The 26,608-nt window shown below is 37.0% G+C and overlaps 2 protein-coding genes across 6 annotated transcripts; one reads left to right on the top strand and one right to left on the bottom strand.

Moving 5' to 3' along the window:
• Positions 1–14,242: 14,242 nt before the first annotated feature.
• On the top strand, positions 14,243–15,559 carry LOC104787369 (dormancy-associated protein homolog 3). 2 transcript variants are annotated; one of them, XM_010512944.3, is made up of 3 exons: positions 14,243–14,459; positions 14,609–14,791; positions 15,192–15,559. In XM_010512944.3, the coding sequence occupies exons 1-3, from the start codon at positions 14,345–14,347 to the stop codon at positions 15,305–15,307; spliced, it is 414 nt and encodes a 137-aa protein (XP_010511246.1). In that variant the 5' UTR covers positions 14,243–14,344; the 3' UTR covers positions 15,308–15,559. The 2 variants fall into 2 exon arrangements, with proteins under 2 accessions (XP_010511246.1, XP_010511245.1); XM_010512943.3 differs by having other exon boundaries at positions 14,244–14,459; positions 15,181–15,559.
• A 684-nt stretch (positions 15,560–16,243) lies between these two features.
• Positions 16,244–19,587, bottom strand: LOC104787370 (glycine-rich domain-containing protein 1). 4 transcript variants are annotated; one of them, XR_015557501.1, is made up of 7 exons: positions 19,026–19,587; positions 18,707–18,821; positions 17,965–18,627; positions 17,350–17,876; positions 17,159–17,283; positions 16,833–16,989; positions 16,244–16,762 (listed from the first exon to the last, which is right to left on the bottom strand). XR_015557501.1 is itself a non-coding variant. In XM_010512945.3 (7 exons), exons 1-7 carry the CDS (start codon positions 19,214–19,216, stop codon positions 16,277–16,279), a joined length of 2,259 nt encoding a protein of 752 aa, XP_010511247.1. In that variant the 5' UTR covers positions 19,217–19,587; the 3' UTR covers positions 16,244–16,276. The 4 variants fall into 4 exon arrangements, 2 of the variants coding, with proteins under 2 accessions (XP_010511247.1, XP_019101541.1); XR_015557502.1 differs by having other exon boundaries at positions 16,862–16,989; XM_010512945.3 differs by having other exon boundaries at positions 16,833–16,984.
• Positions 19,588–26,608: the final 7,021 nt, after the last annotated feature.

The following is a 26,608-nucleotide window of genomic DNA, read 5'->3' as shown; positions in this document are numbered from 1 at the left end:
TTTGGAATTATAATTTTTAGAAAAATAATAAATTAATTTTATTATTATAATTTCTATCTTAATTATAATTTTGATCTTAATCATTTAAATGTTTAAGGCCCAAACCCACTACCTAATTATCTAATTAGGCCTACAAATTCCTAAAAACCCATTAACCCACTAACTAACTTAAACCCATTAACCAACTAACTAACCTAAAAACCCTAATCTCACAACACAACTCTCTCGAAACTCTATCGCCTTTCTCTCAAACCCTAATCTCACAACATAACTCTATCGAAACCTCTCTCCTTACCTCTCTCGTTCTCTGTCTCTTCGAATCTATCAGTCTCAATCACCAACAAGATGCCAAATCGAGGGAAGAAGAGGAAGGTTGGTCCTAACGTTACTCAGAGAGCGACGGGGGCAACACCAAATTGACGGCCTAATACTCTGCCCAGTCAATACAACTTCACGCCGGCGGGACAAGATCCTCCCCCTCTGTAGACGCCTGAAGCACAACTCAGCGGTTTGCAACGACAGTCATCAGCCCAGATCCGGAACTATCCTTCGCCGCAACTACTTTTTCAGAACTCATCTACACATCCACCTCCACTCGAGCTACACCGGACTCCTTCAGAAGAAGTCCACTTCAATCCACAGACTCAGGCCAGAAGTCGGGATGTCTCTCCGCTTTCTCCAGCTCGACCCTCTCAAACTCAGGCGAGAAGTCAGGCGAGAAGTCAGGCCAGAAGTCGGGAAGTCTCTGCGCCTTCTCCAGTTCGACCCTCTCAAACTCAGGCGAGAAGTCAGTCGCATCCATCGCATCCATCTTCTCAAGGGAACAACTTTGAAAAAGAATCTTCTCCGGTGTTGCCCGAACTACAGTCGGATGTGTTGCGTGCTCTAAATTCATTGCTTGTGGTTCCAGACAGGGATAAGTTCACCACTGTCCTCTCTCCCACACCCGTACCGAACACCCAATGGTATGATTTTCCTCTTCACATGCAAATAACAATGATTGTGGTCTTGTTTTGTGCGAATAGAAATGATTGTGGTCTTGTCTTGTGCGAATAGCAATGACTGTGGTCTTGTCTTGTATTGATCTCATTTCTGTTGGTTTGTCTTGTGCGAATAGCTTCTAAGTTGGTCTTGTCTTGTGCGAATAACAATGATTGTGGTCTTGTCTTGTGCGAATAGAAATGTTTGTGGTCTTGTCTTGTGCGAATAGCAATGATTTTGGTCTTGTCTTGTGCAAATAGCAATGACTGTGGTCTTGTCTTGTATTGATCTCATTTCTGTTGGTTTGTCTTGTGCGAATAGCAATGACTGTGGTCTTGTCTTGTCTTGTATTGATCTCATTTCTGTTGGTCTTGTCTTGTGCGAATAGAAATGGTTGTGGTCTTGTCTTGTGCAAATAGCAATGATTGTGGTCTTGTCTTGCATTGATCTCATTTCTGTTGATCTTACTTATTTTATTGGTTCATTTGTATGGAGGTTTACTCGTGACAAAGGATTGAAACTTGTTCGGAAGATTACTAAAATTCTTCAAAACAAATCCGAAGGTCCCTTCTACAGCTAGACATGTGTGCCGCGGGACAAACAAGAGAGATACTTCCTTGAGTTCGCGGTAAGGATAGCTCATTTTTACATAGCTTTCATACTTAGCCTTCATACATAGCTTTACATGTCTTCTTTTCACTCACAATAGCTCTTTTTTTTCTAGAAAACCCACACCTGGGATCCTTTGATAACCAGGACTGTTCAAGCTTACTTTGAGGGAATCTGTCAAAACCGGATCAAAGACATGGTTAGCACTGTGAGGACTAGTCGAGTTCAACCAAACTGGATTGGCGACACTCTCTGGGTTACGATGGAGGATTACTGGGACACTGAAGAAGCACAACAAAGGAGTAAAACCTACTATGATGCCCGTATGTCTGACCGTAACGGCCTAGGTCCTCACGTCCACCTCTCAGGGCCAAAGTCGTATCGACAGCTTCAAGACGAAATGGTTAAGTAGATGTTATTTTTGCCACTTTCAATTCTTACATAGCTGTTATTTTTTTTAGTTAATCTCTGTTTCTTTGCTAACATTGCAAGTTGAGGAATTGAGAAGAGAAGTCCGACTTGGTGAGGTTTTTATCAAGGCACATACAAAGCCTGATGGTACATATGTTGATCGGAATGCAGAGAAGATTGCAGAAACTTATGAGAAGACTGTTCAAGAGAGGTTGTCTCAGCTCGAGGCAGAGTCTTTTGCTGTGTCAGATGGAGAATCACGGCCACGGGATCTCACAACAGAAGAATATACAGAAATTTTCCTTGAGGTAACTTTTTAAAAAAACCAATACACATTTATAGTCTTGTAGTTTAATTTGTCATCCACTAATCTTAACTTTTCTCTTATTTTCAAGTCCATCGAGAAAGATACAAGAGGAACACCTTCTGGAGTTGGAAGCCTCAAGGACTGCCTTGTCAATGGAAAGCATAAGCAAGCATGTGGCTCTTCTACCTTTGTGGCTCTCGAAGAACAGTTGAAGGAAGCTCAACGCATGATAGAAGAACAGGCTGCTCAACTGCGGAGGCGTGATGCAGAAACAGCTGTGCGTGAAGCTGAGCAATCCAAAGTTATTGCTGCTTAGAAGGACAAGATTTACCATTTATCAATCGTCGAGGAGTTTCTGAGGGAATGTGATCCGCGGTTTGAGAATTTCGTTGCAAGCAAACAGACAACCACATAAACTCTTCCCCAAGATGATCCAACTCCAACTCCATCAACCGCTGCTTAATAGGTTTCTTCTATGTCTTAACTCTTTTTGGATGAACTCTATCTCACTCTACTTGGATGAACTCTATCTCTCGCTCTTTTGTATGAAGTCATTGCCACTTTTGTATGAACTCTATCTCTCGCTCTTTTGATTTCTGTAACTTGAACATGTAGTGTATTTCAATATTTCGATATTATGTCTTTCCAAATTCGAATCTTTCAATTAAAATTGGTATACAAGAATGAAAAGAAGAGGATAATGGGAATGAAAAGAAGAGGATAATGGGAGATTAGTATATGAAACTTTCAAATTTTGAAATCAACATCAGTGGCTAAATAGTCGTAACATACAGATTCTGAAATCAACATCAGTGGCCAAATAATCGTAATGTAGTTTCTAAATAGTCACTACGGTAAGTGACTATATAGCGACTATAAACACTCAGTTACTAATTAATCACACTATAGTCGTAATATAGTCGTATTTTAATGACTACGAGACGACTACTTCATGACCATATAACGACTACATTTTTTGGTCGTACAGTAGTCGCTAAAAGGCGACTATAAATACGACTACATAAATTAGTGACTCTCGATCTCCGACTGCTTGAGTTAGTCGCTATTTGGTCGTAAACACAGTTTATACAACTACAAAGTGACTAATAGTGTAGTCGCTAACCGCCTGTTTTCTTCTAGTGATAGATGTATATAGTAAAAAATATACAGATAGTTGTTACTGCATAACCATTTCACTTAAAAAGGGTATAACCTACAATTGCTCAATAGCATCCACCACTCTCTTTTAGAATTACAATAGAAAAATAACCATTCATTTTTTTGAAGGAACAGTTGTTAAATGAGTATCCATAGATGCCCTTAACTGACTGGTTACTTTGGTTTGTCTAAAACAAACACACAAAAAAAACTGATTGGTTACCTTATTTCATTATTATTTAAAATTTAATTTATAATAAAAAGTTTGAATTAATGTACTTAAGAGACTTATGCATTTAATTCTTTGTTGACTACTAAATGACATTCTTATCTGTTTTTTTTTTTAAGAAACATTCTTATATGTTTTGACACTTGTAGTCAATTTTCAAAAATATTTCCTATGACTTACTCTGATCTTTATGTGAAGGATACGCGGTATTAACACTCTTTAATATCGTAATATCTGATTGTATCTAATAAGGAACATTCCTTTCTTGTACAAACCTAGAGTCTCCTCCTCTGTTCTAGTATATATACCCTTATGTAATCACTTTGCATATATAAGAAATATCATCTTCTACATGGTATCAGAGCTATAACGATACCCTAAAATATTTTTTTCTCTGCAGCCGCTTTTCCCTTCTTCTTCTTCTACTTCTTTCCCATCTCTGTTTTCCATTTTCTCTATTTTACTCTGTTTTCATGGCTGCTGAAACAATCGACGTTTCTCAATCAGTTCTTCACGTTAACATGAGCAACATCACCAAGCTCACGTCCACGAATTACCTGACCTGGAAAGTTCAGGTCCACTCACTGCTTGACGGATACGATCTTGCAGGCTTTCTCGATGGCTCCAAACCAGCGCCTGCTCAAAGCACCACAACCAACGATCAAGTTACCCCAAATCCCGCATATGCAACATGGCGCCGCCAGGACAAGCTCATTTACAGTGGTTTACTCGGCACTCTCTGCTCCTCCATTCAACCGCTGGTCTCCTCCACCACCTCCTCTCAATCCATGTGGAAAACGATTGCCTCCACCTATGCTAGCCCAAGCTGGGGCCATATTCAACAACTTCGGATCCAACTGAAGCAAGCCACTAAAGGTGACAAATCCATTGATGACTATGTTCAAGGGTTCCTCATTCGCTTTGAAAAACTCGCCCTCCTTGGAAAACCTGTCGACCATCAGGAAACACTTGAATACATTCTTGAAGGCTTACCCGAAGAATACAAATCTGTGGTGGACCCAATTGAAGGCCGTGAAACTCCTCCCTCTATTTCTGAGATTGTGGAAAAACTTCTCAACAGAGAAGCCAAGCTGCTTGCTGCCTTCTACTCTGTTTCTAAACCTGTCCCCATCTCCGCTAATGTTGCCTCTGGTCCTCAACCGTATCAAGGCAAACATCACCCCCGTCAACAACAACATTGGAACAACAACAACAACAATCATCACTCCTCGTCTCGCCAGGATTATCGTGGTGCTAGAGGATATCAAGGGAAGTGCCAGTTGTGTGGAGTTTTTGGTCACAGTGCCAAACGCTGTCCACAATTCCACATGAACCAGTCCGGCTCTTCCAATGCCCTGCTTCCCTCTCCGTTTCGTCCATGGCAACCTCGCGCAAATCTGGCTCTTGCTCCTCCTCAGTCCTCTGATCCTTGGATCATGGATAGCGGTGCCACTCACCACATGACAAGTGACCTCCACAACTTGTCCCTTCATCATCCGTATCAAGGTGGTGATAGTGTCACTGTTGGTGACGGTTCAGCACTCTCCATCAAACACACTGGTTCACTTTCACTACCCTCTACCTCTCGACCCTTAACTCTCAAAAATGTCCTTTGTGTTCCTAAAATTCATAAAAACCTTATCTCTGTCTATCGTCTGTGTAATGCTAATAACGTTACGGTTGAATTTGCTCCTGCTCATTTGCAGGTGAAGGATCTGAAGTCGGGGGTCCCGTTGCTGCAAGGCAAGGCTAGAGCTGAGCTTTACGAGTGGCCTACCTATCCATCTCCTATCTCCTCATTTTTTGCTTCGTCTTCCACCAAACCCTCCATGGCTGACTAGCACTCTCGCTTAGACCATCCATCTTCCTCAATACTTCAATCTCTTGTTTCTACTTTTTCCCTTCCTTTTTCTAAATCTACCTCTCATAATAATTTTTGCAATGACTGTGCTCTCAATAAAAGCCATAAGCTTCCCTTTTCTCAAACAACGATCACTTCTACTCGTCCTCTTGAATTTATTTTTACAGATGTCTGGACCTCTCCTATAACCTCTATTGACAACTTTAAATACTATCTCGTTCTTATAGATCATTACACTCGCTATACCTGGCTATATCTCTTAAAACCAAATCTCAAGTTCGTGAAACTTTCATTCCTTTCAAAGCACTAGTAGAAAATCGATTCAATACAAGAATTGGCACCTTATACTCCGACAACAGAGGGGAATTCATTGCGTTCAGACCGTTTCTCTCTTCTGCTGGCATCTCAAATTTCACCTCACCACCGCATACCCCATAACCCAATGGAATATCTGAAAGGAAGCACATACATATTGTGGAAACTGGTCTGTCTCTGCTGTCTTGCGCTACAATGCCTAAAACCTACTGGACTTACGCCTTTGCCACAGCAGTTTATCTCATCAACCGCCTACCCACGACAGTCTTAGCAATGCTGTCTCCGTCTCAAATACTCTTTGGTGTCTCTCCTAACTACTCAAAACTTCGCATTTTTGGGTGCCTCTGTTTCCTTGGCTGAGACCCTACACAAATCACAAGCTGGACAACCGATCCGCTCCATGTGTGTTTCTGGGATATTCCTTGACTCAAAGCGCTTATTTCTGTCTACATCCAAGCTCGGGTCGAGTATATGCTTCACGCCATGTGGTTTTTGATGAGAAAAGCTTTCCTTACTCATCTCTCATCCTCCCAAAATCTTCGGATCCCATTGTTGTTCCAACTGTCTCCCTCCCATCAGTCTTTGTTGTTCCGTCCTCTCCGCCACTCATAACGCCGCGGCTGCTACCACCGAGACCATCGACTGCTGACCTTCACCCAGGTATGATTTCAGACAATTCAATTGAATCGACTCGATCAGCTTCACCCGATGTTGTCTCGAACAATAGCGACACATGCGACAGAGACAACCCAAACCTAAATTCAATCTTTCAGCCGCTCTTTCCACCTCCATTCCAGCTGAACCATTGACCGTGAACCAGGCCCTAAAAGACAAACGATGGAGAGGCTCTATGTCTGAAGAAATTGATGCATTCGCTCGCAATCAGACGCTTGACTTGGTCCCTCGTCCTTTCAACAAGAACATTGTCGTCTGTAAGTGGGTCTATAAAAATACGTTTCTCCCTAACGGTTCTCTTGGCAGGTGTAAATCACGTCTTGTTGCCAAAGGCTATAACCAACAGCTAGGTCGTGATTACACAGAAACTTTCAGCCCCATGATCAAATCTATAACGCTTCGTTTGGTGCTTGATGTTGCTGTCCAAAGGTCGTGGCCAATACAACAACTTGATGTGAATAACGCGTTTCTTCAGGGGACATTGAATGAAGAGGTGTACATGGAGCAACCTCCGGGGTTTGTTGATCCAGACAAACCCAATCATGTATGTCGGTTAAGAAAGGCGATATATGGACTCAAGCAGGCTCCACGAGCCTGGTTTACTGAATTGAAGACCTACCTCCTCTCTCTTGGCTTCAAAAACTCCTTGGCCGATACATCCTTTTTTGTTCTTCATCATGGTACGGACTGGATTTATCTCTTGGTCTATGTCGATGATATTTTGATCACAGGCAATCAACGGTCTACAATACAACACATTCTTCATCTTCTTACTGATCGATTCTCAATCAAGGACCCGGAGGATCTCAATTATTTTTTAGGCCTTGAAGCTCATCAAACATTGCAGGGTCTTCACTTGTCACAACGCAAATACATTTTAGACCTGCTTCACCGTCACAACATGATCAATGCCAATCCTGTCTGTACACCGATGGCCACTTCCCCAAAACTCACTCTCACCTCCAGCAACCCTCTCTCTGATCCAACCGTGTTTCGCAAACTTGTGGGAAGTCTTCAATATCTATCATTCACGCGACTGGATATTTCATATGCTGTTAATCGCTTATCACAGTTTATGCATCGTCCCACCAAAGCTCATTGGCAAGCAGCAAAGCGAATTCTCAGATATTTGGCTGGCACAACCACTCATGGCATCTTCTTTTTTGCGAAGAATGATCTCACACTACATGCCTTCTCTGACGCAGACTGGACAGGTGACTCTGATGATAATGTATCAACTAATGCCTACATTGTCTATCTAGGTCGGAATCCCATCTCTTGGACCGCGAAAAAGCAAAAAGGAGTCGCAAGATCCTCGACAGAAGCCGAGTATCGAGCAGTGGCGAACACAGCTTCGGAGATTCGGTGGATTTGCAGCTTACTTACAGAAATTGGCATTCCTTTTCATGTTGCTCCTGTTGTGTACTGTGACAATGTAGGAGCCACATTCTTATGTGCTAATCCAGTGTTTCATTCTAGTATGAAGCACATTGCGATCGATTATCATTTCATCCGTGGACAAGTTCAGCAAGGGATGCTTCATGTCGATCACGTCAACACTAGAGCCCAGTTAGCAGACGCGCTAACTAAACCTCTCCCAAGGACGCATTTTCTCCTTCTACGAGACAAGATTGGTGTCCGCAAGGCTCCTCCATCTTGAGGGAACGTGTCAAGGATACGCAGTATCAACACTCTTTAATATCGTAATATCTGATTGTATCTAATAAGGAACATTGCTTTCTTGTACAAACCTAGAGTCTCCTCCTCTGTTCTAGTATATATACCCTTATGTAATCACTTTGCATATATAAAAAATATCATCTTCTACACTTTAGTCATTTACATAATCTAATTTTCTTTTAATTTTTAGTCATTTAGATTATACTTAGTCATTTACAAAATCTATTTTTCTATTAATTTTTAATGATTTAATCACATGCATCTGATTTTTTTATATATATGGTCTTCACGTGTACCTAACTATCACACCCATAACTGTTAATTTTGAAGTTTTCAATTTAATTATATCAACAAAGATGTCTAAAACCCTTGTTATTGCTATCTTCATGGTCTTCCTCGTTCTAGGTTTGATTTACACTTACATATTATGCCGATTAATATTTTTAAATAAAAATTCATATTACGTATTTTCACATGTCTTCTCCTTTATTTGATAGTATTCTTCTTATCATTGCTTTTTATTTTATAACAGAAAATTTGAGATTATAATTAAATATTTGTATCAGGGCTGCTGGTGGTAAAGGAGATGCAAAGACAAGAACTGTGTCATGAATATATTCAATTACAAGGACCATGTGAACCCAAACTGTGTGTTGATCTATGCAATTCGAAGCACAAGAATGGAACAGGCGCCGGGTGAATGCCCTGGAGCAAGCAATGCCTCTGCAGTTTTAATTGCAGAATTTGATTTTTATTTTCTTCTATCTATAAACTATATGCTATACTCAATTCTAATTAAAAGAATATAGAAAAAAATTATACTCGTAATGTGCATGTGAATTACGATTTTAATTATTCGGAAGGAACTATAAATTGGTATCTTAACATATAATGTATATGCGCTGTTACACACAAAAAAAAAAAGAAAAAAAAAAACATATAATGCCCTAATTCACATGCTGGCAAAAAAAATGCCCTAATCCATATGTCGAATCCCGGCCGATTGATTGGGACTATATTCAATGAAAATATAGTTGGTTTCAAGATTCATAGCACAAAATCGATTGGTTTATTATTCAGGATCAGTTTCTTAGAAATCTAATAGAAAATTGAAAATGATAATGATGATGTCCCAATATACGTCCAATCATATTATCTGCCGCAATGAATATTTTCGAGATGCCAATGAGAGTAGCTTGTCGTTCGTTTTGTAATCTCTGTTCAAAGTACCTATGTTTATAAATTTTAAGTTTTAGAAAGTACTCGCCCGGTAAATAATAATAAAATTTATCATTTTGATTCTATTTTGTGTGTGTTTGGGTTTTGGTGGATTGATGAATATAGAGGTATTCAAAAATACTCCTAAGATTAATTGATTTGTTTCTTTTCCGTATATCGTATGGTACCTCATTTAATGGCACAGATTTATTTAGTTAGGTGAATCGTGTCTCCGACCTTAATAGAATTGGATGTCTTAAGATTTACATTGATCCAAAATTCCTTGAACTTGAATCGACCTAGGAAATATAAGTTTAGTTTCTCACTTTTCTTTTTTTTTGGACAAATATTAAATTAAGTTTAGTTTGTCCAAAAAAAAAAGTTTCTCACTTTTCTATTAGACTAGCATGTCTCTCTTTACTTCTCTGCCTTTCATTGCAAGTTAGCTAACTCTATTGATAAAGTTTATCTACCTTCTCTAGATGAATCATCCCCAGTTAGAGTTGAAAACCTTTAAGTTATATGAATGAATTAATTAAGTTTGACAAAAAAAAAGTTGTCTGTTTGTACCCACTTCTCAAGAACAATTCAGTCAGACGTGATACAATAATTTTGAGAATGAGTCATCAGCAATGAGTTTATTCTGAAAATTCTAAAATCAAAAGAGATTATGGTTTCTTTGTGATTCTTCAATGTCAACGAAAAACCAAAATAATTGTCTTTTTTTTTTTTTTGGTCGTTGTTTGATCAAAATTTTTGTTTTGGTTGATGTTTTTATTTATGTGTCTTCTAAATTGAGGCCCATTATATAAACGTATTAGAATGTTTAATCAAATTAAACAACCATTAATCTCGTACCAAACAAAAGCACAAAATATGAGTTCCTAAGTTGCTTTTGTTTGAGTTTAATGGTTGTTTAATGGTTGTATGTATAAACAACCATTAATCCCATAGAATGTTTAATCAAATTAAAAAACCATTAATCGTGTCTCAATTCAATATAATCTCATTAATTTATCTGGTAGTAGTAAAACTAAGTTGCTTTTGTATGTTTGATTTTAATGGCATCAACAATTTCAGATTATATATATAATAGTATTAAATTATGTGAGATAATTTAATGAAAAATCCTGGGAAGAAAAGTTTTGATACAGGATAAAAGAAGAAAAGCAGAGAGCATTGATATCGTTGTTGCATGATAATGACGAGCAAGTTGCATATATCATATAATTATATGGTCAAATACTTTAATGATTTTTTTATATAGGCCATGACTGGCACTTAAGTCACAAAGTGTTTTTCCCAATCAACGTACAAACAACAATACCAAAAAAAAACAACGTACAAACAAAGATAAATTTAAAATATATTATTAGGAACTTAAAATATTATTGAATTTGAAAATTATTAATAACTAATCACTGTACAATATTATTTTTATAAACTCTTTTTGATGCTGTATAACATATTCAATATACTAGTACTAAATATGATCGAGAACCGTAATTAATTCATAGCCAGAAAAAATACTATTAATTATTAATATTAAAATTATAGATTTACATTTATAGACCATTTTCAAAAAATGTAATAATATTTTGTTCTTCTATTAATATATATTCTCTCTATTTTATTTTAAAAGATGTTTTAACATAATTTTGTTTCATTTAAATGATGTTTAAAAAAAATTATGCAAAAATTAAATGTATTTAATTTATTTTAATCATATTTAATTTATTTTAATCAATCATATTTTACATTGTATATAGCTATTGGTTGAATTCATTTATTTAATACTCTTTCACACTGTTCCTAAAAGATTGATGTTTGAGAAGTTTTACACAAATTAAGAAATAATGATTATTGGCGGGAAAAAAAGAAAAAAAATGATTATTAATTTTAAATGCATTATTATTTTTTCTTTGTCAACCATTGAGTCACAACAGGCCGACTATTAGCCAAATGCATTAAGGACTTATTATTGACCATTGCATTAAGGTCACTTCATATGCATTATTGTTTTTAACTAAAAAATTATCATATAATTGTAGATCAGTGACTATTCAGATTTTAAAATTTTCTTAATAATTGTTTCTTAAAATTTATAAAAGTTTATTAATTATTAATATTAAAATTATAGATTTACATTTATAGACCCTTATCAAAAAATGTAATAATATTTTGTTCTTCTATTAATATATACTCTCTCTATTTTATTTTAATTGATGTTTTAACATAATTTTGTTTCATTTAAATGATGTTTAAAAAAATTTATGCAAAAATTAAATGTATTTAAATTATTTTAATCATATTTAATTTATTTTAATCAATCATAATTTACATTGTATGTAGCTATTGGTTGAATTCATTTATTTAATACTCTTTCACACTGTTCCTAATAGATTGATGTTTGAGGAGTTTTACACAAATTAAGAAATAATGATTATTGGCAGGAAAAAAAGAAAAAAAAATGATTATTAATTTTAAATGCATTATTGTTTTTTCTTTGTCAACCATTGGGTCACAACAGGCCGACTATTAGCCAAATGCATTAAGAACTTAGTATTGACCATTGCACTAAAGTCACTTCATATGCATTATTGTTTTTAACTAAAAAAGTATTATATAATTGTAGATCAGTGACTATTCAGATTTTAAAATTTTCTTAATAATTGTTTCTTAAAATTTATAAAAGTTTATTAATTATTAATATTAAAATTATAGATTTACATTTATAGACCATTTTCAAAAAATGTAATAATATTTTGTTCTTCTATTAATATACACTCTCTCAATTTTATTTTAACTGATGTTTTAACATAATTTTGTTTCATTTAAATGATGTTTAAAAAAATTTATGCAAAAATTAAATGTATTTTAATCATATTTAATTTATTTTAATCAATCATATTTTACATTGTATGAAGCTATTGGTTGAATTCATTTATTTAATACTCTTTCACACTGTTCCTAAAAGATTGATGTTTGAGAAGTTTTACACAAATTAAGAAATAATGATTATTGGCGGGAAAAAAAGAAAAAAAAATAATTATTAATTTTAAATGCATTATTGTTTTTTCTTTGTCAACCATTGGGTCACAACAGGCCGACTATTAGCCAAATGCATTAAGGACTTATTATTGACCATTGCACTAAGGTCACTTCATATGCATTATTGTTTTTAATTAAAAAAGTATTATATAAATGTAGATCAGTGACTATTCAGATTTTAAAATTTTCTTAATAATTGTTTCTTAAAATTTATAAAAGTTTATTAATTATTAATATTAAAATTATAGATTTACATTTATAGACCATTTTCAAAAAATGTAATAATATTTTGTTCTTCTATTAATATATACTCTCTCTATTTTATTTTAATTGATGTTTTAACATAATTTTGTTTCATTTAAATGATGTTTAAAAAATTTTAGGCAAAAATTAAATGTATTTAATTTATTTTAATCATATTTAATTTATTTTAATCAATCATATTTTACATTGTATGTAGCTATTGGTTGAATTCATTTATTTAATACTCTTTTACACTGTTCCTAAAAGATTGATGTTTGAGGAGTTTTACACAAATTAAGAAATAATGATTATTGGCGGAAAAAAAAGAAAAAAAAATGATTATTAATTTTAAATACATTATTGTTTTTTTTTTGTCAACCGTTGGATCACAACAGGCCGACTATTAGCCAAATGCATTAAGGACTTATTATTGACCATTGCACTAAGGTCACTTTATATACATTATTGTTTTTAACTAAAAAAGTATTATATAATTGTAGATCAGTGACTATTCAGATTTTAAAATTTTCTTAATAATTGTTTCTTAAAATTTATAAAAGTTTAATATTAACTAGCTAAAAGTGATGGAAAATCAATATTTGTATAACATGAAAAAATCACAAACCATCAATTTTTAAATGACAGAGGGAATAATGTTTTTATAAAAAAGATGTAAATTATATATTTTTTAATTTTTGTATAAAAACTTTAAACATCACTTATAACAAATACAAAGAAAATATGTGTATCTTATTTTTAAAAACATGGTTTAGTTGCTATCTCCAACAATATAAGAAAATTTTCATTCATAAGATATTAGTTTTTTTTTGCTGACAAAAAAAAAAGATATTAGTTTTTTATGAGTTTGTACGAAGAGAAAACTTAACTGGTTTATTTTGTTGCATAAGATATTCTTTTGGAAGTGTAAAATCATTTCCATTTTTTCATCAAAATTATGTTTAATTTTCTTTATTTGTTTGAATGATTGTATGGATTATGCAACACTTTTCTTATGATAATAGAATTGAGTTGCCGTAGAAACAATTGAAAGAATGATTAACAAAATTAAAATTACATCTAATTGTCATGCTTTTCATGCTCGGATACTAGAAGGAAAAAAAAAAAAAAAAAACAAACAAAATAGAGCTCCGATATTAACTGAAAGAGAGAACTTGGTCTCTTTTGTGTTGGCGGCTAAGATCAAAAGGGAAGGGTAACATTGTAAATAAACATAAATCGAGAGGTATTTTAAACTCAATGAAGATAAAGCTAAGGATACAACCGTAAATAAATTAAAAAAGAGAGCGAAAGATGCGGTCACGTGAGACGCATTAATGACCCTCCGATGAAAGCCACGTGGCACTCTGATCTAAATATCTCGACCTTATCGGGTCCCACACTCGACCTTATCCACCTTTACGTAGAGCTATGATCCAGACGCCACGTCAGATACAGATCAACGGTTCAGATCTTTTCATTCGCCTTTAAATCATCGCCTCCTTGTTGAATTATTGAATCTCTCTTACTACAACAACAACAACAGTTTTAAGAAAATATCCAAAAAAGACCCCAAAAACTTTAGATTCTTATCAATTTCAACCTCTTTATGGGCTTACTTGATCATCTCTGGGATGATACCGTCGCTGGTCCACGGCCAGAGAACGGCCTTGGCAAGCTTCGGAAACACCATACCTTCAGTTTCCGACCTAGCTCAGGCAATGGTAGGGCGTGTTATTGCTATAAAATTGAAACCGATTGAATCAACGAATCTTAAAATTAGTAAAAACATGCACTGAAGTATTTAAACCTGATGATCGATCCGATTAGATCGTTTGATTTGATGTAATCTTTTAATGGCTGTGGTTATTAGATCAATCTGAAGGTGGAAGTGCGAGATCGTACGGTGAGGATTCGCCGGAAGAGGCTGTGAAAGTTACACGTAGCATCATGATTATAAAACCACCAGGTTACCAAGGCGGTTCAGCTCCGGCGTCGCCTGCCGGTTCAACTCCGCCGCTGTCTCCTTTCTCTCCGCCTCTTTCTCCGTTCTCCGGTGAGTGTTTTTTTTACTTTACCAGTTTCGTATCATTGTTAGTTAGGTGAAACAGCACAGTCACTTAATTCGTTGAAGGGTAGTCTTGTCATTTCTTGATATATGTCTATTAATGTATAGTGTGATTACTATTAGATTTAGGTATAGAAGTAAGTGTGTGTCGACAATATAGCATAAGGTTTTGTCTCATAGTATCCACTATGATTTGATACACCAGTTTGGTGATTATGTGATTAGGTGTGTTGTCTTGTCAGATGTTGTTATACGTTACCTAACATTTGACTAGTATGTGGATGGTTACATTTCATTAAATGAGTCAGAGTTGTATGGTTTAAAGTGAATGTATGAGGTTTACTAACGAGAAGGGATCATTTTTGGGATGTGAACGGAGCAAACGCAGGAGGAAAGGAACCCTTTCGGTTTAGGAGGCGGTCGTCGGATGCGTTCGATAAGGCAGCAGGAGGATCAGGATCAGAGACTGGACCAAGGAGCCCTCCTCCTACTTACGGCATGTGATCTCTAACACAAATCTTGAAAAAGAGGAACAAAAACAGAGTGCCCTTAAGCGCTGGCGTTCTGACAACATCAAGTGGTCGTTTACAAAGTCTTGTTTCTTTTTGCTTCTGTAGGCCAAAGAGTTCTCTTCTGCGTGCGTGTATGAGTTTGTTTGTGTGTCTGTTTCTATGTGTTATCCCGCTTTTGTAATGCTTTTACGCTTTTGTACATTTTAGCTGCAATGGTAATAACAGAAGACATGTAGATGCTTGACTTTGGGTCTTTTTATCTTATCAGTTTATAGCTTATCCTTCACATCCAAATAGAGAAGTAGACCACTCAAAAAAAAAACACTACACTCTGATTTTTTTACATCAAAGTCTCTTCCTAGGCCATGCGAGAACGACTTTTTTAAACTTTTCCTACACTAAAATGTTTATCTCCGGACTCTTTTCAAAATTTTATAAAAATCCATTTTACTAAACCAAATACTTATTACCCAAAAATAAAATAAAAAATCATTTGTAATTTTGGAGACTGCAGGGTAAGGGGAACAAAATGCACATGCTAAACAAGTGAGACCCTACAATAGCTTGGATAACTAAACAAGTGAGACAATATGCTACTTAGACCACGGTGCTATAAACGCCAAACCCTCAAATGTAGTAACACTTGTCATTTAATAAGGTGTAAGCGACTCAAAAGTATGGAGTGGTAAGACAAGCAAAGTATATATCTTGTACATTGTCGGATCCTAAAGATTCTGTTTAGGTAAGTCCTCCAACTCTATAAAATTTGAGGTATCCTACTAGACAACACATCTCATTTCTGGCCTTTTGAACCAGCAAATACTCAAGTATGAACGATGCTCAACGATCTATAAGTTGATAGCTAACTTACAATATATTAAGCAAAGCAGTCTAGTTGATAAAAGACATACCAAGAATCCAATCCATCTGACTAAAAAATTATGCAATTTCTTTGAAGTTTTCACCCGAATATTACGTGTTTGTACAAATTATCACCACCATCAACATTAGAATAGCTCATAACAGGATATGGATATCTCGCAACTTGTACTTTCTCCTCCGAGGCCATAACCTTACCGGAGTTTCGATACCATGGTTCTACGTAAGGACTTGTAGAAGAAGATACATTTGACGATGAAGCATCGACGACAACTGATCCCCAGTCCCGTTCACCGGTAGCTTCGGTTATCCTCTTCCGTACCAACAACTTACCAACATCTTCTCTTCTTCTATGTGTTACACTTCTTAGAATCGATACCGACAACAGCAAGACGAAAACCGCATCTTCCTCGGGGAGAAACTCCACAGCTTGATGCTTCCAGTCGATTAGAGCAGTTGCTTTTTCTGTTGGATTTTCTTCTGTTGATCTAACCAATGTTGCAAAACCTTCCTCGTCTTCTTCATCTTCTCCTTTATATTGCATTCTTCGTCCAGTTAGTAGCCGAACCTATATTACCAAAGACGTCAGAAAGCGGTTAGAAAAACGTGATGAAAAATCTTGAATCTTGAAACCATACCAGCGAACCAGGGTTTCTTGAATATAGACCTAGCTCTGAGATAGCTCCTGATGAGTCCCAACGGATACGCAATTCGTCTCCAGTCGAAAATTCCCAACCAGCCTCCCAATCCTCAACTGGTTCTTTAGGCGTCACGGTTCCAACAACCTTCCCTGTACTAGATGAGAAAACACGATGATCGGTACACTTCTACTGCTCAAGACTGCTACTGTTTCATTCTCGACTTTCTTAAAATAGAAACCATATTTTTCAGTTTTTCTAAAAATATATATTTTGCAAACTCAAACGCTAAAAAAATATCTTCTTGTCTTCCTAAGTCAATGTACCTGGAGCTTTACCGATTGAGCCCTCGATATAAGACCAAGAACCTACACGAATCTCTGTTATCCGCTCCTCTGATTTAACTGGGGATGGAATTTCACCTCCACGTTTAAACACTCCTTTTCCGACTCTAAACCAAATTTAGAATCAGTTCAGAAGGAAAACAAGTTCTCAACAGATAGATTGTGGAGCTTACCGGATGCGGATAACAAAGCATTCCCGCCCTGCATGATCAAGAACGGTCCGTGTAAGCCACCTTCCTTCTTGAGGACGGAAGTTGTTACTTCTTTGAACTGAATCAGATATCATAGCACCTGAATCATCCGTAACTCGATCCGGCACAAATCTCAGCAAGTAGGGCGCTTGAACCGGGGGCGTAACCGAAGCAAACACACTTACTTGCTTACCGAGAAACCTACCAGATGCTAATGAATGTGCTCGTAACAGATCATTCCACGGAAACTCAATCACCCCTTCAGGTTTCCCACTTCTGAAGCAAATCCCACGAGGACGTTCATGATGTGATTCCAATACAACCCCTAACGTCCCAAACTCGCAGTAAAGATGCCAACCCTTTTGCCACGTCCCATCGCGAGACAAATCTGTCATTTTCTTGTCTAGCTGCAGCTTCCTATGACATCTAGCAACTCTCAAACGAAGGAAACTTCGATCTCTAGACTCATTCCGCTCTGCTTTTGGATTCAGCCTTATAAATATACACAACTGCGAAAAATAATCATCTTCAGATAGACTCAAAAAAAAGACAACTTACTTCAGAGTCAAGTCATTTACATCAAAAGCAAGAACTTACTTCCAAAACAAATCTAGGTCGAACGGACTTATACGCGGTGTTAACGTCCATATCAGAGACAGGCCAATAAAACACTGCACTTTTACTAAGACGAGACTCATTCGCTATTACCGTCAATTCACCACCTGCTTTCTCGTAAGGTTGATTGAAGTAACTATCCCACAGTCTTTTCGTTCTTTCCACTTCCGTTTTCTCAACTGCTTCTCCAACTCGTACCACTTTTCTCGTAACCTCTTCCAACATTTCATCAACATCCTCTTTATATACCGTCGGGTAACTCTTGTGTGTGAGCCACATAAGAAGCATATCTGAAGCTGGAATAATACGAGATATCTCGTCTTTGAACTTGTGTAAGATCAACAGGAACCCTTTGTAACGTAACCGAGCAGCGATCAAGTAAACGGTTTCAGACATATATGGTGCTGAAAACTTCTCCCAAAGTAACCTCTGCTTCTCTACTAGAGTTTTCACATCTTCATTCACTGAAGAAACTGTCTCAACTGAATCAGGATCAGCTCTGTTCTCAAAACTCTCCAACGGGTACCGTAAAACCCAAACCTTTTCGCATTGTAGAACCGCGTAATCCTCGTTCTCTTGATCGTAAATCGCAGGCTTCCCTATAAGTTTTGAGAATCTCTTTTGACAATAATCCCTATAACTCACCTAACAAAGATAAGATCATAACTATAATTCCCGATCAAATCAGAATCTTTGTTAACTAAGAGAAGGAAACAGAGCTTACTGGATTCAAAGAATGACAAAACCAAACCCATTCAATATCAATAGGAGGCAAAATCATTGGAGGCTTTAAACCAACCGTTAGATCAGAAATCAACGGCATCCAAAGCTCATCATACCTTAAAGAACACAACAACACTCGCATTTAATTACATGATCAGAAAAGAAAAAAATCAAACCTTTCAGGAATAAATTCAATCAGACTCCAACAAAGATCCAACCTTTAGGGACCAGAAGATACTAAAAGAAAGATAACAAAATGAATCTAAACCGTCCGATCAAAACTCAGGAGATAAGAGTAAAGGTGAAGCTTCTTTTGTCACCTTCTAATAGCTTCAGCAATAACGGGTGGATGATGAAGCCATTGACAATCTCCGATAGACCTCAAAAGCGCTATGAGACGTCTTGCTGCAGATACGATATCAGCTCCGATTCTTACGGCGTCTACCTCTGAGATCTCGCTGAGACTCCGCGCCGCTACGCCGTCGGCGAACTCCGACAGTCCTAGAGACATTAGCTCTCTGAGCGAGAGAGAGTATGATAGTATCTAAAGACAAAACATTGACATGAGATTGGAGGTTTTTTTGTCGAATGAAGAAACAGATATTTGGCGTATAGAGACCGTGAAGGAATAAAGTAGAGTTCATCTGAAGTGAACAAACAGTTTTGTTTTGTTTTCTCTTTTTAATTCTAAATCAGTATTATAGTATAATTTTAAGTATTAAAGTAGACAATTATTTTATAAGAAGCGAATCATGTCGAGACACAAACCACCAAAATGGTGATGACAAAACCAAACATGAAGTATTTTAGGTATGCGACTAGAGACACTAGAGCCATACTTGATACTTGTGTGTTTATATGATTCGATATATATATACATATATATATAGCATGGCGATACATTTATACAAAACTTCTACCCCGAGCACACGCAATGGAGCCATAGACAGTCAAGTGAAATCCAATCCACGAAATAATTTGATCTATGGGCAGCATCATTGTGGTAAAGGTCGTGTAGAGCTGGGGATAGAGGGACTTGAACCCTCACGATTTTAAAAGTCAACGGATTTTCATCTTACTATAAATTTCATTAATAAAAAATGGAAAATTGGCTATGGAGATTCCGCGCGGTCATAAATTCATACAGACACAAAAGAGTTCGACAGGAAAGTCCTTTCGATCTAATCCATTCTTGGGGTCAAATAAACATTCGATAGATTAAATGAAGAAAACTGCTCTACTATTTAATCTAATGCGCCCTTTTCCCCACACTTAAAAAAGTCTAAAAGTCTAAAGTACATAAAAAGTAAAAAAGAAAAACTTAGTTACGGGAACATCTAACAGAACCTTGTGAATAATTGTCGATGAAAATAACATAGTACTTTAAACCTTGAACAGAGGAGAGGTAACTGGGGCAGGTCCCAATAAGTAAGAGTTTATCCCAAAGGCAGTATATAGAGCATACCCAGTAAAACTTACAGCCGGATCACTAAGGCCGACTTTCGTCCCTGCTCGACGGGTGGGTCTTGCAGTCAAGCTCCCTTCTGCCTTTGCACTCGAGGGCCAATCTCCGTCTGGCCCGAGGATATATATATATATATATATATATATATATATATATATATTTACAACTAATGATTAACTCAAAAGAGTCAATAAGAAAAAAACATTGTTTACATAGGTAATTTGATACGAAACTGATTGAACACGTCGTGCTAGTTTATCTGCTTTACTATTCTGTGAGCAGAGGATTAAGCTATTTATCAACTTGAATCTCCTCTATATACGGCTTGAAAGCTGGCCACTCGGAGAGCGAAGACATCATCTTCACCAAGTCAGAGCAGTTGATAAGAAAAACGACATCCTGATTATCCACGCCAATCATACATCGCATCGCCCAAACGAAGGCTTCCATCTTTGCATGAAGAGGCGTAAGACTACGAAGAAGATTGGATGCTCCCATAGTAGGAGTCTCCCCCACTAAAGAGGTACAATATCATCCATGACCAGCATATTGGTTTGTCACTTTCCAAGATCCATTGACAAAACAATGATAACTCGTAACAAGGCTATCAACCGCTAGACTACGCTCGCTACCAAATCTGCCCCTTGGGACACCAGGTGATGTGTCTACCATGTCGTCCATCTGCGCCGTAAACCAAGCTTTAGAGTTATCCTCCGCCAAACACAAAATTGCAAGTGGATTTGAATCCAGATTAGTAAAGATTTTATTGTTCCGAGCCTTCCAAATATACCACAAGATCTAAGGATACATATCCGAGTTAGGGATCTGCTGTACTCGGCAAAATAAGAAGTCCATGTTTGCAAAGATGGACTCAGAAGGAAAATTGCCCGTCAGTGTTGGAAATGGGATAAAGCCCAAACTTGCCTCACCGGGAGACATTCGAAAAAAGCATGATACACATTCAGCTTCTTGGACCCCATCGCCTTCAGGCCCATTGGGCCTTTTCCCTTGTGTGATCTATCAATCACCCTAGAAGCATCACCCGAGTCACCAAAGGTGGGTCTGTCTCCATTGACACACCAACAAAATCATTAGCTTCACCAGAGGCAAGAGTCTTCACCGATGAATCAAAACCAGTTTGTTCCGCAGCAGTCTCCTCCACAGCAGGGACCGAAGCAATCACAACACTTGAAGCCACACGTTCCTCTACACCCTCAATAACCACCCCTGCTACACTTGTGCTGATGCCTGCACCAGTCAACCCAGAATCACCAATCACAGGAGCCACATCTCCATGAGATGAATCCAGCCCATCCTCCTGTTCAGAACCAGAAAACACCGAATCCACGCCTCTTGATACAACAGACAAATCAGCTTCCTTATCAGAAATAACCAAAGCAGCGACCATATCGAGACCCTCAACCCGCTGCAAAGTCTCCAAATCCGCAACCTCAGAGGCCCCAGCCTCACCATCCTGAAATAAGACTTTGCGAACAACCTTTACTAGAATAGAGTTGCTACCCATAGACTGAGCTAGAGGTTCACCACCGTCCACCACCGCCGTCTGCGAGTTCACATACTCTTTTGCAGCTTCCCTTAAATGCCTATGCTCATTGTACTGCACATAACTCTGAAACCACTGTTACCAAGCAAAAGGCTCTTCTATTACGGATTCTGACTGAGGCTTTGTGCCTCTCCAAAACTTCCCTTCAAAGGGACGCTTCCCCTCTCCCTGATATCCCTCCCCACTAGATTTCCCTCTGTATCCACCTCGAGAAAGACCTTCCTGACCAGACCCTTGCTTCCTCTCTGACTTGACAGCCTCCTTACAACTCTAGCTGCGTCGGGCGTCAACCACATCCAATAATGCCAAAGGAGCAACAGCCTCCTTAACCACCTCCAGTTGTGGACAATGATCTTTATCATGACACAAACTGAAACAATTTTTGCAAAACCAGAATAACCTCTCATAGCGGTCTGAAACGATGGTTTCTTCTCCATTGTAATACTCAACTTTGGTTTCGAAAGACAAGGGTTTGAAACCATTCACCGTCACCTAAACCCTGCCACCATCAATGTCCACCTCCTGAACAAGCCCTCTGTCCTCGCCAATGCTTCAGAAAGTAGGCTCAGCCCAGAACTGAAACGGCACCCCCATGACAAGGACTCAGAAGGTCAGAGAAGATGGATATATGGGATTGACTGTTGGACTCCATCTGGCCATCGAAACCATCCAGTGATCGAAATGAAAATGAGCCATCTTCAAGACCTCGACAATGTTTGCCTCATCATCAAAGTGGAACTGGAACTTACCCATTCCTAAATCAGCTCCAACCACCTTGTCTTCCAAATGCCAAATCCTTGGGAGCATGAATAGAAGCGTCTTCATGTCCTGTGATCGCGGATTCATACACCTTCCAATGACCTTTTTGGAATAGCGCTTAATCAATGTCGTATTATCAAAATACAGGATCTTCACCTTACGCTTCACCACAGCTGGTAAAGCACCTCTTGCAGCTGCAACCTAACCCAGAACCAAGCTTTTAGACATCGCAAACAAATTGGCAAAAGACCCGAGAACACAGAGGAACATGAACCAAAACCAAGAGAGACCAAAAAGAGAGAAATAAAAATGGGAAAGATGTATTTGCTCAACTTGGGGAGAAACCCTTTTATACACGTTCACCAACGAGATCCGCAACCCCTCTGTTCCAATCCACACAATCAATTCACAACCCACCATATCCCGCAAACTCCGCTTTCTAGCGAGAGACAGATCCAAAGAATCACACCAGATCAGATGCCGATAAAATTAACCTTTCTAAATCAAACAAACAAATCGGATCTGAGGGATTAACCAAGCTATCCACTTTCCCTTTTTGGGAATAACAGCCGCGATACCACATAAATGAGAAGCCACAATATGATCGATATACAATCGAAGACATCAAACGATCACAAATCCCCAAACTTTCTCCCAATTGCAAAATTGAATTTCAAATCCAATCACCATAAGCAACAATCTAAGATTACGCTCGTAGATATCGACCAAAACCTAAAGAGACCAAAGAAAAACCGAAAACAAAACCGAATAGAACACCTTCATCACAGATCACAACCCTAGAAATGCAATCGCCCTTCTAAAAATATTCACTCGTTTTCTAAGTATATATATTGATTATTCTCATATTTTTTTTTTCTTTGTGGAGAGTTATTTTTTGAGTAATGTTTTTAGTTGATTTTTTTATTTACTAGATTATGAACATGTGTTAGGCACATGTATGTCCGTATTTATTTTTAAAAAATTGTTTAAAACTTAATAATGATTCAAATAGCTATACATTAATTATTATAACATTTTAATTTTGATTTCCTAATTAATTTTAGGAATTTTTGAAAAATGACTATCAGAATATCTACTTCTATCATATCCTCTTATGATAGGAACTATTGATAAGTTGTTAATAAGTAATAATTAATATGACCAATGTATGAACAGAGAAACAAAGAGTATCTTTCTTGAATATGCTTTTGGTATTGATTGAATAATTAGGGTTTAACAAGGTTTTCCTTATATACTGTATTTACAGAACAATCTAGACTTCCCTAAAAGCAGCCTTTTCCTTATTACCAGCTGTAATGGGTGAGTCATCGGATAGAGATTGCAGAGCTTCAAAATTGTTACCGTTCCTCTATTTTGAAGGTGAAGACTTTGTCTTCTTCTGTTGACTGAGTTTGGGAGAGCTCTGTTGGACTTGGGCTTTGTCTTCTTCAAAGTTGTCAAGGCCCACTTTATCTCTTACACCCTCCCTCAAACTTGACGTGGGTAGAATGCTAGAGACAGAGACGCCAAGTTTGCCACGAAGATCAAAAAAAGCAGGCCGTGATAGCGGCTTTGTGAAGATATCAGCCAACTGCAGTGCTGCAGGGATGTGGTGAGTTTCGATAAGACCAAGAGCAACCCGTTCCCTGATGTAGTGGAAGTCATTGTCGAAGTGTTTGGTCCGGTTATGGAGAGCTGGATTTTCCGAGAGGTACACAGCAGATAAGTTGTCGCTAAAGACTCTGGTTGGTTGATACTGAGAAATGCCGATGTCTCTCAGGATAGATGACATCCAGGTAAGTTCACGAGCCACAACTGATAAGGCTCGATACTCGGACTCTGTGGAGGAGTTTGAGACTGTCTTTTGTTGCTTTGCAGACCAAGAGATCAGTGTGGATCCCAATAAGATACAAAAACCGGAGGTTGAACGTCTTGCGTCCTTGCAGCCAGCATAGTCACTATCACATAATGCAGAAAGAGCAGGATTGTTGTGTTTTCTGATCGGGAGTCCCATGTTGGGAGTTCCTTTCACATACCTGAGGATTCTCTTGAGCAAACCAAAGTCAGAATTCGTTGGACTGTGCATTCTTTGGCATATGAAGTTCAGTGCATATTGGAGGTCTGGTCTAGTGATTGTCAAATATTGTAATTTGCCTGCGAGACTTCTGAAGTAGGTTGGCTCAGCGAATGGAGTGTTGTCAAGCTATTGTGGCAGAGGACAATGAAAAGAAAAAAAGACCAAACTTTAAGCAGATTTTTTTTAAAACTCACTTTTATGTATGTGGAGTGGAAATTGAAGCGGACGTAGACAATAAATGATCTATTACAGCTGTTAGATGCAATTGTATTTTAGATCTGACGGTGAATAATGCATAAAAAAAATAAAATAAATGATCTTAATAAAATTTGGAAATATCTAAAAACAAAAGGATAACCAAAAACGTTGTTTCTTTTTTCTTAATTCTACAGTGCGCGTAAATCAAATAAAGAAATAAATGAGATTTGAAAAAATGGAGAATTGTGACCAGTTGAAAAAAAAAAAAAAACCAGCAACGTCTTTTGTACTGTTTTCTAAAACTAAATAAGGAAGTTATGAGTAACGGAAAGCACCAACGTTATTTCACATCTTTCTTTTTTTACTTCTACAGCATTCTAGATATAGGTTTTTTAATTACATTTACATATATACATTTTTTTCTTTCAAACTCAAAATACATATAAAATGGATACTATTACTACCGGGGCTCAACTCACCATTGATCCATTTATATGCTCACAGCCCATTATGCCCATTATATCATCTACCTTGAAAGTACAATGTTAATTAAATAATCGTTGAACTTTTTTTACACAACAAGTATTGTGCACAGAAACGTAAATTTTTTTTTTATGTAGATTTAGGTTCTTGGTTGGTTAAAAAGATTTACTCTACACAACCTCAATGATCATGGACAAAAAATAGGTTTAGCCTTATATACAGAATAGGAAAAAGGCTTTTATTTAGAAGTTTAATATCCCGATCTTTTTTGGTTGAAAAAATAATATTCATATTAATAAAAACGTGCAATTTAATACCAAAAAATTAAATGTTGTCATTTTCATATCTACGATCTCTCCACAAAAAAATATATTTCAATTTTACCATTATTCATTTATATTAATTATTAACATATAAATGACATGGAATTAATTTTAGTTTTAATTTTATTTGGACAAAAATAATAATTATTAATATTTCATTTTATCATTATTTTATTTCTTTAACTAAATTTATATTATATTATATTACCAAATAAAAAAAAAAATCTTTGAAATTTTAAAAAATTTAGAGGTTTATAGGTTTGTTATGTTAGTATTATTAGTTTGGTGGTTTATAGTGATATTGTAATACTTATGAGGTTTAAACTGCTACTTTTAGCCACTTTGAAGGTTAAATATGAAACTTTCCCGTTTTTCTTTTTAAGAATCTAGTTTGATTAGTGCTTTTACTGAATTCAGGTCGGGTCACCGATCGTAAATATTTTTCACACAAACATCATCGAGAGGCTGAACCGAGCTTACTTCGACCACTTTGGATCAGAAATGGGATGTCTGTTGGTCCATTGGGCTAGCCATGCAACTCGATGCTTTATATAAGGAGGCAGACTTATTAGCTGATGGTGAAACACTTTCAATCCAAGAAATCATGGATACTATGCTGATAACATCATTATTTTACTCATATTAGCTACAGTTTTCATATGCAATTAGGAAGAGTTTGATGAGATTCTAGGTATAAAATGTCTATTATCAAGTATTTCAGGTTTCAACAAGGTTTTACAGGTTTAATAGCTATTTGGACCAAAAAGGAAAGAAAATACGTTTTACGAAAGTTTCAGAGCTTTACAGTATGGGCAACTTTTTGAGAGTTTTAAGAACTAAAAATATATCATGTTTGGTGTCTATGGAAAGCTGGAAGAGTCATATGTCTCCTCGAAGTGGAACCAAGTCAATCCATCCAGCCATCCAAAAGTTATGCCCGATTTACCAGGACGTGCTATAAACCGACATAAGAAGAACCAACTTAACGATGGGCTTTTGTTCAAGGCCTGACCACCGACCACCACGGTGGCCCA

This window comes from Camelina sativa, chromosome 5 (assembly GCF_030686135.1).
Source record: "Camelina sativa cultivar CO46 ecotype springtype chromosome 5, ASM3068613v1".
Taxonomy (NCBI): domain Eukaryota; kingdom Viridiplantae; phylum Streptophyta; class Magnoliopsida; order Brassicales; family Brassicaceae; genus Camelina; species Camelina sativa.
Note: the sequence above shows the minus strand (reverse complement) of the source record. Positions and strands in the feature narration are given on the sequence as shown.

Coding starts and splice junctions, on each gene's coding strand:
- LOC104787370 (XM_010512945.3), bottom strand. CDS start 19,216: ATGTCTCTAGGACTGTCGGAGTTCGCCGACGGCGTAGCGGCGCGGAGT. Junction 18,628..18,706: donor TTTGTCATTCTTTGAATCCA/GTAAGCTCTGTT, acceptor TATCTTTGTTAG/GTGAGTTATAGGGATTATTG. Junction 16,763..16,832: donor CAAGAAACCCTGGTTCGCTG/GTATGGTTTCAA, acceptor TTGGTAATATAG/GTTCGGCTACTAACTGGACG.
- LOC104787369 (XM_010512943.3), top strand. CDS start 14,345: ATGGGCTTACTTGATCATCTCTGGGATGATACCGTCGCTGGTCCACGG. Junction 14,460..14,608: donor CCGACCTAGCTCAGGCAATG/GTAGGGCGTGTT, acceptor TGTGGTTATTAG/ATCAATCTGAAGGTGGAAGT. Junction 14,792..15,180: donor GCCTCTTTCTCCGTTCTCCG/GTGAGTGTTTTT, acceptor GGATGTGAACGG/AGCAAACGCAGGAGGAAAGG.